The sequence below is a fragment of the Antedon mediterranea genome, chromosome 9, assembly GCF_964355755.1.
Source record: "Antedon mediterranea chromosome 9, ecAntMedi1.1, whole genome shotgun sequence".
Lineage (NCBI taxonomy): Eukaryota > Metazoa > Echinodermata > Crinoidea > Comatulida > Antedonidae > Antedon > Antedon mediterranea.
The window spans coordinates 2680786-2692984 of record NC_092678.1 but is presented as its reverse complement, the minus strand read 5'-3'; the positions used below and the strand labels follow the sequence as shown (position 1 = coordinate 2692984).

The window sequence follows — 12199 nt, the reverse complement described above, 5'->3', positions numbered from 1 at the left end:
CACGAAACCTAAGACCACGAAAGCTAAGACCCCCTCAGACCTAAGATCACGAAAGCTAAGACCCAAGACCTAAGATTACAAATATTTATCTTTCGCACCTGCCTTGTATTTTAACTCCCAACATTTATTCTGAATACCACACCTTAGAATTGGCACTTTCATGAAAAAGAATCACATAAAAAGTAACAAATACATTTTTAAATTGATGATTTTACAGACGTTTTTCTCGCACACAAAATGACTAGCCTACAGTACAGTAAATGTTTTTGTTTATATGGAACGTCAAAAGAGCAAAAATTATATAGAGGGCTGAAAACTCTGTGGAGTCCATCTACAGTGTGGATGGAACAATGTAAAATTAAAATTGTAATGATAATAGTATAATCATGCAAGTACGAGGAAATAAATACTGGCAAATAAATTTTAATTAAAAAATCATGATGATGAAGTTTTTTTGTTTCGTTTTCTTTCTGTTTTTATACTTGTACTATTATTGTTGCTCTTTTGGCGCTCCATAGAAACAAAAACATTGAGCATGGGGAGCTCGAGGAGTTACATTACAGTATACAAAGAAACACATCTGTAAAATCATAAATTTAAAGGATTTATTTATTTGTTATTATGTGTTTCTCCTTCTGAAAGTACTTTATAAGTCCTAATTTTAAAGTGTGGTGTTCAGGATAAAGTTAGTCAACAAATTTGGAGTCAAAATACAAGAAAGGCAGGTGCGTAAGAAAAACATCCTCTGAACCAACACAATGGAGTAAATATATACAAACAAACAACCCGTCAAGTTTGTTTGTTGTAAAGAAAAAATATACATTTACTCAACGGGCGAAAATAATGTGAGTTTATCTATGTTTTGCGGTGGTATTAAATTATATTTATGGTAATAAATGAAACCTACTGTGTTTAAAATTATGTATGGATAAACAAGTATTGTTTTTAAGCTGTAGTATATCTTTAGAATTTGTAATCTTAGGTCTTGGGTCTTAGCTTTCGTGATCTTAGGTCTTAGGGGGTCTTAGCTTTCGTGATCTTAGGTTTCGTGACACCCCACAATTGTAGTGTGTTTTATTACAGTAAGATGAGTTAGAAAAACCTAAAAACTGTCCTATGTACACTGTACAGTATAAAAAGCGTAGATCTATCTCCCATTAATACCAACACCCCATGCTATTCCCTACTCATCCTTTATCATATTGGTGCCCAACACAGTGAATGAAGAAGTTTCATTCATTTATTTCTAGCATGACTACTATATACCACCAGTATTTAGTGTGGGTCATTGGGATTAAGAATAAACTCATTTTAACTGTGATAGTCAGGACAGTTATTTACCTTAAAATAAGCAAAGAGTATACTTTATGCATGAAGGCTTTATATAATGTAAACACTTGCCAAAGTCATCAAGGGTCAAGTCAACTCTTGAGAATTGATACAAGTCAAATTCTGGAAAATAGGGCGGATAAATATAACAATATTCTGGCAACCAATTTTTATTAATATTAACAAAAGGTTAAGGCACTATTGACATTTGAAGAAAGAAGTAGTTTGACCCGTAAAGACTTCAAGACTACTGACTGAGAACAGGGTTAATAACAACAATGTTCTGCCAACTAATTTAGCTATACAGTAGCATCAATAACATTTATGCATTTAATTTTACAATTTACGCTGCTGTTGTGGATTTCAATTTATCGCCTAATTGTATAATCGCCTACACCTTAAACTACAAACAGCACATACATTTTTTTAAAGTAAATGTTTTACAGTACTGACGTACCAAAATATAGTTATTTTATGTTTAAACAAAATAGAGGGCGTTAACAAGTTTACATTTTATTAGTACAGTAATTGCTACAAATTAAGGGCCATATAGTTTTATTCATTACCCATCAAAATTTAAGCATAATTAAATTTAATTTAAAAATTCTTTGATTCTATACAGTACAAAATAAAAAGTGTTTTTCTTTTACTACACTCTATAACTTCACTTAGCTTTTAAACATTGTGTTGACAGCATTTATTATTGTACCATAATAGAGGATAAAACTTCAAGGGTCCTTTTGGACATTAGGATAATTCTAGTTTTGTGGAGTTCCTTTAGGTCATCTAAGTGAACCCTCAACAGTACATTCACCTACTGCATAAGTAGCTGCTAAGTCTTCCTCAGATACTACAAATAATACAATCTTTTTCATTAAATCAATTCCTTCAAGCAGAAAATGAACAAATAAACACAGTAGTGTATTGTGTTAGGTCCAACTTAACTCCAGCTGTAGAATTACATCTTCTAAAATCAAGTCGCACTAAGGTGCTAACACCAATTTAAATAATGAGACTATCTTTTGTTGGACTTGTACAATTACGTTTGATAACAAACAGTCTTTGTATTTTAAGCCCAATAAAAAGAATAATTACATGCTTACTTAACATTATAATAGTGAAGATAAATTTAATTCCAACTGAGTAATTATTCATTTAATTTCTTTCCGTAATACTGTATTTTGGTAGTTCTGTGTGTACCTGGATAAACTGACAATAACCTAATTCTCTTCAATAGAAAAGTCTAATTCCCTTTCCATAAATGGTACAGTCTTTGAATCAACCCTTAAACATGGCTTCTGTAGTTATGCATTGCCGTCAAACAAAGGTGGAACATGTACTGTAGAACAATGGAAATAAATTAAACTATTTTGAGTCACTTGGAAAAATATACAATATGAAGCCAATTACTTATACCCTATTTACACTTGCGCTTTGCAATGGGTATTTGGTTGCACTAATCTTTAGGACCATAAACCAGCATGATGGGGCGATACTTACACGCCTTGGCCTCTTAAAATCCATTTGGGCATCTCCGGAAGGCAATATTCTCACCAGGTATCATTGCCAACAACAAAAAAGTTACATTGAACAAAATCTAAAACTTGAGGTATTGGTAACAGAAGCAAGAAAAAACACCTACTTCAGCACTTAATCCTACTTGATTCAAATAGATTAAACATTTTATACAATATTTAATCCTTTTGGATTAAGTTTAATCCTTAAATAATCTACTTCCTAAATGGACCTGTAAATTGTTTATATTTCAAGGAGAACAAGATAATTATAGTTCTAATTGGTCTGTACATAAAAACCAGATGTAATCTTTGAAAGAATCTGTATTAACCCATACTATGAGTCAATACTCCAGAAGACCCACCTTGGAACAAATGGCTGAACCATAGAGGGTACAGTACTACTGTATATTTTTGGATAAACACACAACCAAACATAGAGGGCACTATAAAAAGAAATATCTGGTATTACAATCTACAGTACAATAAACAATGGGTATGCTAGGCAGTGCAAGCGTCGTAGCATTTGCAGTCATGCATCGTGCGTTCGCATCACATATTCCATCTTTAGGCAATACAAGGATTGAGTGTAAATACTAATAAAACAGAGACTGAATGGAATGATAAGTTTATTTATGCAATCGGTTTTCTTTTTTTCTAAAATAATTATGAGAAATTTAACATTTAGCAAGAGGCGGCAGTTCACTTGAAATATCGGGAAAATCCTGTGATTATTGGTAGACTTTGGAAGCACTCATGAAAACACATGTAAACAGAGCAAAATCAAATATCTATAATTTCAAGATCTCAAAGTACACTATCAAAGTGCGAAATTGACCAATGGCAATCAACGATGTAGGCCACATGTTAACACTAAACAGCCAGTTAATAATCTTGTTTGTTTTAATTGATGCTCAAGAAAACACTATTCAAAACAGTTTTAAAAGCTGGCTGACTCATGGGATCTGAATGCTGAAGTTTCTGCTCCACTGCACAGGTGCAAGCTCTGTGACAGATTCAAATGGCCTTTGGTGCTCCTACTTGGATCTCAACCTCCATCCATACAGTAGTGTCCTCCTTCCAGAACAACATAAAGTACAAACGCTTACTATGAACTCTAAATCAGAATTTGAATAACGGACCTAGGTTTAACAGTCCTGTTTCATGAATAGCAAACCTTCCTTTTGGATTAAACTTGACAAAATACAATCCGGATAATTAACGGAACGGTATATGGTTACTAGCCATGCTACTCGCAGATTAATCTTTAAATACCGAATCCTTCTTTCATCTACCAACCATTCCTAAACAGGGAGGTAGGGAGAGGGGCGGGAAATGTTGTACCACAACAATAATTCAATACTTTATCTCCGGTTAAAATCATTTTAATTAAAAATTTGCCAAAAAAAAAATAATATATAAAATCCAAAGATTCACTCTCATAGCAGGATAAAGCAATGATTGGCTAAAGACATACTGAAGCTATCAACACAACTCACATCATAACAAGAATGATATTTTTAAACATGTTTGTAATAAACTTAACGACATTTTCGTGACTGGTTAGCATTATAATTCCGTTAAGAAGCATCGTCATATTCCTATGGGAATCCTTGTTCTCTTCAGAATTATCTTATAGTCCAAATCATTTTCCGCTATGCACAAAATGTGGAATGGATTCATTCATTATGCATTGTGAGTATTGATTTTACTAAGCAAAGGTTGGTTATGATTTCAAGGCTTCATTTAGTTATTTATTAAGTGTTACAGCTCATTTATAATGATTGCCTTCAAATCTTAAGACCCTAGGTTCAAACTATGGAAAGGACTTTTTCAACGTTTATAAACACGATACATACACTACAGTATGTACTGTTATTTTAAATTGATTTTCACCAATGAAACACCCATTTTATTTGCGTCCAAAAAAACATACCAATTTTCATTTAATTGTATATTTGCTAAACTGAGGAGCCTTTAGAATATTAATAGGCTGATATCAAAAGAAGAGGGAACAGTACAACCTGATCGATAACCACTTGAATTTACCAACGGCAAAATGGAGAAAACCAAATAGCTTTGCTAGAAAATGGTCCATTCTGTAAGTTCTTTCTAGTCTCACTAAACTACAGAATATATTTATTTTATTATCGGTTTGGGCCTACCAAAATGCCAACTTTTCGGGTAGTGTACTAACATCATGTGAAAGAAAAATTACATTCAACATTATCAGTACCCTGAACCATTATTAATATCATACTGTACGCCAACACATTTAATAATCAAAATTAAATATTTTCAACAGCTCTAATCATGCAGACAGAAAGATCTTGGAACCTAATTGCTAAGAAAATTAATGGTGGTTAGTCCGTAACATGCACAAACCAATAATTAAATTTTTAATTTGATAAAGTGATCAATTATGCAAATTACAAGATTTGCATAATCTATGTACGCTGACAAATCAGACATGAACAAAGAAATAAAACATGGTAACTTGTTGGGTACAGACGAGGAATGTTGATCCACATTCAATGGTTTCGAAAAAGAATGGCGCCACCAAAAAACATAAAGACAGTGCATTAAACCCAACGATTTTGATTTAGTTTACTGGATATAAGTTAATGTGAACCATCTTTATCTACTGTACTGTATGAATCACTTAATAAGAATTTTAGAATGCTTGTTTGTAGGCACAGAATTCACTCTAAAGTAAACTACCATTAACCAATATTGAGTAAACAACATGATGACTTTACCATAAAATGGCATTGCTAGTAGGTTCACGACCACAACAATTAACCCTGGGGGGTTGAGCAATAGCAAAGGAGGCATCTAATTTAAAATGAAGCAATGGACTCTAGGCCTACTGGTGGTACTAATAGGAAATAAAGGTAAACACTACCAAACAAGGGGTATATTATTTGATGTATAATTTTCATTGTGGAGTAAATTGCATTTTTCAGTGCAACGATTTAACAAGATGGTATCTACATGTACTGTTCAGTGCTGAATGAATTACCTTGAATTGAACAAGACTATTCAATATTACTACTGTATTATTTTTCTGCAATATAGGTAAAATATGCACATGCAATGTGACTCATTTAATAGACATTTTCATGCAATAAGAAGTCACATGTTATTTTGATTGCTTTGATGCTACGCCTGAACAAGCAAGACATAATCAGCTGTCTTGACTAATGTACCTCAAGAAATGTTTAAGACCGACGACATCAAGGATAAAGAAGAAGTTGAAATATTAGAATTTGAATTACAGTAGCAAACCAGACTCAAGGGATTTTAAGTTAATTGTTGATTGTATAGTGTACTGCATACAGTAAAAACCTAAGGAGCGGGTGATTGGTCATACAGTAGCATTGAATAGCTATACTCAACTGTACAGTACAGTATAGCATTATTGAACTATTACATTACAATTTACAGGTACCGTAATGTGATAAAATAATAATATAAATTTTTACATGTACATGTTTCTCCTTAAAGCGTGGTTCCCACTAGCGGCGCAACGCAAGGACGTAACGCAACGCAACTGAATTGACCAATCACAAGCGATGGCTTATTCGCTTGTGATTGCTAACTGTCTATAACTTCGCTTGTCATTGGTTAAAACGCTTGCGTTGAGTTTACGTCCTTGCGTTACGTTCTAGTGGGAACCACGCTTTAGCAAGGGACTAGGTAGGGTAATTCGTAATTGTGTCACAACAAAACATATCTTTAGTAGGTAAAAGTACCTTTTAATATTATGAATTTGAATTGATAGAACCTCAAGCTGTGGAAATTATTCCAGATCTTAGCAATACAGAGGTGTGATACTAAAAACCACACGCCAATCAGAAGATTCTTACGCCCCATTACACAGTACTATAGCACTTCTCACATTGGGTTCGGTCTGTGTGTGTTTTTATGAACACATGTTTGCTGGGGTAGAAAATTTTTTATTCAAGAATTTTAAAAATAGCCCCTCTTTTGTATCGTGAATATTATAAAGGAACAGAATCTGGAATTTGATAATACAGTCTTTATAGTTTGGTATACAAAACATTCCTGGGGTCCAATTTACAGGTAATATTTAATTAAGAGATTTACAAAGGTAGTTTTACCAATACATGTGAGCCCCAAACTAAAATAGATTTGTTACATGGAATAAAGCAAATGTATGTTATGAATACAACATAATAGTATTCAAGATATATCACTTAAGCTAGCCCTCAATGTAAGCATGTGCTTAAAGCATACAAGGCAGTCAAGCATGACAAAAACAATAACATTAGCAGATGGTTTTTGCAGATCACTAAGCCTAGTCTTTACTATATAGTTTTAACTATATATATTTTTTTTTTGCTCGATTTTACTAACCTTTACACGCAGCTTGAATCACTGCTAGCATGATTACATCATTAAATAATTTTTTTTGAACTATAAATAAATGGTGTTGGGGCATGGTGGTACTAGAGTGTGCATTGTTGTACTGTACAACCATGGTACAACAAGGCAATCAACAAGGCAATCCAGGATGTAAATGCCCTATTGTACCATGGACTGCCTTGTGTAAGCATCATTAGTAAAACATTTGCTAATAGAACATCAGGATACGTAAACAGGTGTTTGTATAATTAAAAATTTTACGGACCTTAATCTTGAAATATATCTTTTATTTACCACATTAATAGAAAAATAAACGTTCTGCTATCGACTGGGTAATACTTTAAGATAGGTAAAGAACAGTTGTAAACATGATTAGATAGTAGTGTTGTCTGATCATTTTGGTGAACTTGTATTTTTGTAATGTATTGTAATTAACGTCTTTATTATTATAATTTATTCACCATCGTCATCATTTTATTAATTATTAACTCAAATTACTATAGACATGCAAAAAATATCCAATTCAATGCTGTTTCAATGTCATATGAAACAAAAGCAGAGACCTAGGCCCTAGGCTGTAGTACCCGTATGATGGAAGGTGATCCCCACCCACCCAGCGGTTAGTCCCCTCCCTGCCTGCTGCTTGAGTTTCCACACTGCGACACGACGACGGCCTAGCTACAAGAAAGAATTACACAAAAGTTAGTAGCAAAAATAATGATAAATCTTACCAATTATTATTTAGGCTTTTATCACCACCAATAACAGTAAACTCTTTCGTACTTTGAAGGCAGAATATAAAATGCAAGCTGGTCAAAAGTCTGGTTTCTTCGTCTGTGTCTGTCGCTCTTCTCTCTCCACCGTGCAAAAGTCCATTAACAAAATTAGACTTGAGGGCGGGCTATCTATAATCTTTTTCATCATATCTTGCGATTTTTAATGAATGTTTATTCATTTATTGTATGTACTACAAATTATATAAATATGAATTTAAAATCCTCTTAAATTTGTAACATTTTTTTCAAAATACTTCTGAAATTCTTGTAATGTATTAATATACAAACAGTAGATAATATATCTTGTTTCAGTTTGTATTCTATCTGTTGCAGTAAATAAATGTATGTTTCTTCTTCATATTATTCTGCCAGCAAAATTTATTCATAGAGAAAAAAACAGGTGACATTTTTAGAAATTCATTAAATAATAAATATAAAATTTTATTATGCATTTCAAATTTGGTACACTTATAATTTTGTACACTATTTCATGCGAGTTATTGTATATAGTAATCAACCCCTGTACTTTATTTCATACATACTACTGTAGTAATATTTTATTGATCATATAATTAATATCTGGGGAATGCAATTTGTGTATTTCTTCTGTAATATTATATTAAAAACACAAGTGGCTTTCATTATAATTTATTAACAATAATTCCACATTACTAACTGCATGTATAAAGTATGTATTAGACTTTATTTTCCCAAGGGAAATGTTTTGTCCACTTTACAATGCACCGTCCATATAACTGTGCTGTGTTCATAAATAGAGGGCGCTATGACAATTATTTTAATTGTCATAAAACCAAAAATGTTATATTATAGCCGAAGGCTAGATCGCAAAGAATATATCTCAAACCAAAACCAAAACACAGTGTAGAGAAAATGTGTTCCCTTGTCTATAATTACAGTACACCATTATATAAGGATTATTTTGCAAAAAAAAATTCCTTATAGAATAAATAGAATATTTCCTATTGAAACATTAAAAAAAGCATCAACCTGCCCCTGAATATATATAGCAGTTTTAGTCATGTGGATACATGTTAAAAAATACAAAACTAAAGATTCAATAATATTTTATTTACAAAAACAAATATATTACATTATTTTCAGGCCGAGAGTGACATATTTCATAATAAATTATTATTATTACATTTTCTGGCATTACAAATCAGCAAATAAGATTTAGCAGTGATATTTCCTACAATTCTCTTTGCTTCACAAAGTATGGAGTACCGAGTATTGTTAAGTATTGAGTACCAAGTATTGTTAAGTATGGAGTGCCATATATTGTTAAGTATGGAGTGACAAGTATTGTTAAGTATGGAGTGCCAAGTCTAAGTTTTAAATATAAAATTACAAAGGTGCAACTGTAGCTGATGATCTCTTTAATCCCATTTTCCTAGTATGAAAAAAAAAAGAATATAAGTATAATAATTATAATTTGATATCATCATACTTTTATGCACTTGTCAATTGTATGACCCACTATACGACCCCCGGGAGAGGTGCGTCATGGGTGCGTCATTTACAAATAATTACTGACACAGGGGTGCGTCAAAAAAACCTAGATGGTACGTCACATCAATGAACAAGGTGTGTCAATGTCCGTCACTTTACCACCCACCATATAAACAACATGGTCACAGTGCGTCAAAATAGGTGCGCCATGGTCACCTAAAGGTAAGTCACCTTTTTGATGCACGGGTGCGTCATGGTATTCAAAAGTATGACGCACATCGGACAAATGACGCACCTCTCCCGGGGGTCGTATAGTGGGTCATACAATTGACAAGTGCATTAGTACTGCTTAAGTTATAACCAAATTATAACAGCAGTTTAATGTAGATTACTTCCTTGTTAAATATACTTACGCTTCTCTTGTAAAGGTATCTTGAGAGATGCGATCAAATTCCATACCAACAGGACACGGGTCAAAGGTCTTGCATCCTAAAGCAGTCAATGCTGAAACAAATCAAATTTTTAGGAATAAAGAAAAGGGTCAAAGGTTAAGAGAGCATTTCTTCTTTCAACTTTAAAATGTGGTGCCTAACTAATAAAATACCTTACCTTCTTTATACTGTGTAAGAGTGATGAAACCCTTTTTTGTTGGGTCCAGCATGCCATACACCGACATGATGTTACTGTCATCAAATAAACATGGGTAGTCCATCTGGGTTGTTCTTGCTTCTTTTAATTGTTTTATCTCTTGTATCATAAATTCTTTTGGATTTTCTTTGTTAAAAAACAAACAAAAGTCAAAGACTGTCAAAATGTAAGATTATTGTGAATTAAATTGTTTAGGCTGGGTATGCGTAAGACTAGTAGGGCCTAAGCTTAGGCCTAGTAGTAGATGACTTCTGACTGATGCTATGCCACTAATAAGTACTAGATATTCTGTAGGCTAGGCCGGCGCTAGTAAGCCTAGGCCTAGCCTAGCCTAGCTATCATTCACTCGGTCAGAGTAGGCCACATAGGCTACAGACAGGCACAGTCCTCTTGTCAGACTTCAGTTATTTATTTAGTGAGTGGGCCTAAAATTTACCTGGTCGTTGAAAAACTAAACTTGCAGTGATATTGTCAAATAATTCAAGAATCTTGTGCTTTTCTAAATACTCTTTAGCTTCATCTTGTCTAGGATTGTCCATTTTACTTGTGAAAGGTGAAAAATAGGGTTTTTAATGTCGACTGTTTACAGTTGAAAATATTGTTGCTAAGCTTATAAAACTATAGAGGGCTCTAGTCAAATTTACATTTGCACTGCTCGAGCTCCACACACACATGGCCGGCTGGCTAGAGAACGGGGAATTGAGAGAGTCCAATTTGGTCAAATTTTTAGCCTCAGGAGCAGAGTCGTTTCTGATTGGTTGTAGCCGTGGATTGAGTTTGCGTTTCTGATTGGTTGTAACCGTGGATTCGCGTTCGCATTTTTGATTGGTTGCAAGTATTTTATTTCTCAGATTAGGCCCTACCGTAATTATTTTTTTTTTATTTTTTATTTATTCACTTTCTGCCATAAACATAAGAAGACAAAAACAATTATAAAAGGAGGCACGGAAAGACCAAACAGGTGCTAAACACCTATACGAGAAAGCGACCAACTACACACATTTTCAATATCAAAATTATTTAAAAAAATTGTTTGAATAAACGCCCTACTTTTGAATAAATGTTATATTTTTTGTTTATATCTAGGGTGTATTTATTTGATTATACATGGTACTTCAATTATATAGATTTTGCAAGGTCGTTCATGAACTCAATGTTTAATGGCCACACATTATCCAACGAGATCTACTACAGCACCCCAGAACAAATGGCCGAGCAGACATTTTTGCAAACATTTAAATTTGGCCATCAAGCCATTCATTTAATTTGAACTTTATTATTTGCATTGAAAGATAACTACAGGAAACTTTATATGAAACATAATTATGAACGATTGATGCAGTCACAGAACTCTAATTACATTTACTATTCATAAAACAGTAAGGGGGAATGCATGTTTAATGCTGCACCTTTGGCGTACCATATGATTCATTCTGTAATAAAACTTCTGTTGGAATGTATTTTACAAGATGAGTTTCTACACATCTCATACATTTATATATATATATATATATATATATATATATATATATATATATAAACTACTAAAACACTACTTTTCATATTATTTATTATATATCAATAATATAGTGTGATATCCATTCAAATATACTGTATCTTTTTTAGATAGAAAAAGTAGACAAAGTTTATTGTGCCTCACATTTGGAGACCTCCATTCTTTTACCATCATTATAATCAAACCCTTATCAGCAATAATTCATTCAATTTATCAATAATTTTCTACATTCCAACAAAATACAGTTATTTTACAGAAATTTAACAGCCTCATTTAAACAAAAACAAACAATTTTATTTTCTAAGTTTTACAATCTCTAAATTTACTACCTTTTTGTTGTTGTTATTACTATGGTGTTGATAAACTTTGAAAAGGCTTAACTTACTGTAGCCTGGTGTTGGCAGGTTCATGCCTTCAATTTATTGGTTGATTACAGAATAGGATGTGGCGGAAAAAATAAATTTGCTTGTATATATTACTATTATTACTATGAACCTTTAAGGGGCCAATGGGACAGAAGAAGCTCCCAAATCTCGGTGATATAGTTTGAACTATAT

The 12199-nt window shown here is 32.9% G+C and overlaps 2 protein-coding genes across 3 annotated transcripts in view; both read right to left on the bottom strand.

Moving 5' to 3' along the window:
• The window catches only part of LOC140059396 (dystroglycan 1-like), a 64984-nt gene extending 56906 nt beyond the window's left edge, over positions 1-8078 (bottom strand). For both annotated transcript variants that reach the window (XM_072105292.1, XM_072105290.1), the window contains exon 1: positions 7964-8078. The gene's annotated coding sequence lies outside the window, so the exon portion shown is untranslated. The remainder of the gene's footprint in view (positions 1-7963) is intronic.
• Positions 8079-9076: 998 nt separating this feature from the next.
• On the bottom strand, positions 9077-10765 carry LOC140058864 (EF-hand calcium-binding domain-containing protein 10-like). The gene is made up of 4 exons (XM_072104629.1): positions 10563-10765; positions 10088-10252; positions 9892-9982; positions 9077-9419 (listed from the first exon to the last, which is right to left on the bottom strand). The coding sequence occupies exons 1-4, from the start codon at positions 10663-10665 to the stop codon at positions 9374-9376; spliced, it is 405 nt and encodes a 134-aa protein (XP_071960730.1). The 5' UTR covers positions 10666-10765; the 3' UTR covers positions 9077-9373.
• Positions 10766-12199: the final 1434 nt, after the last annotated feature.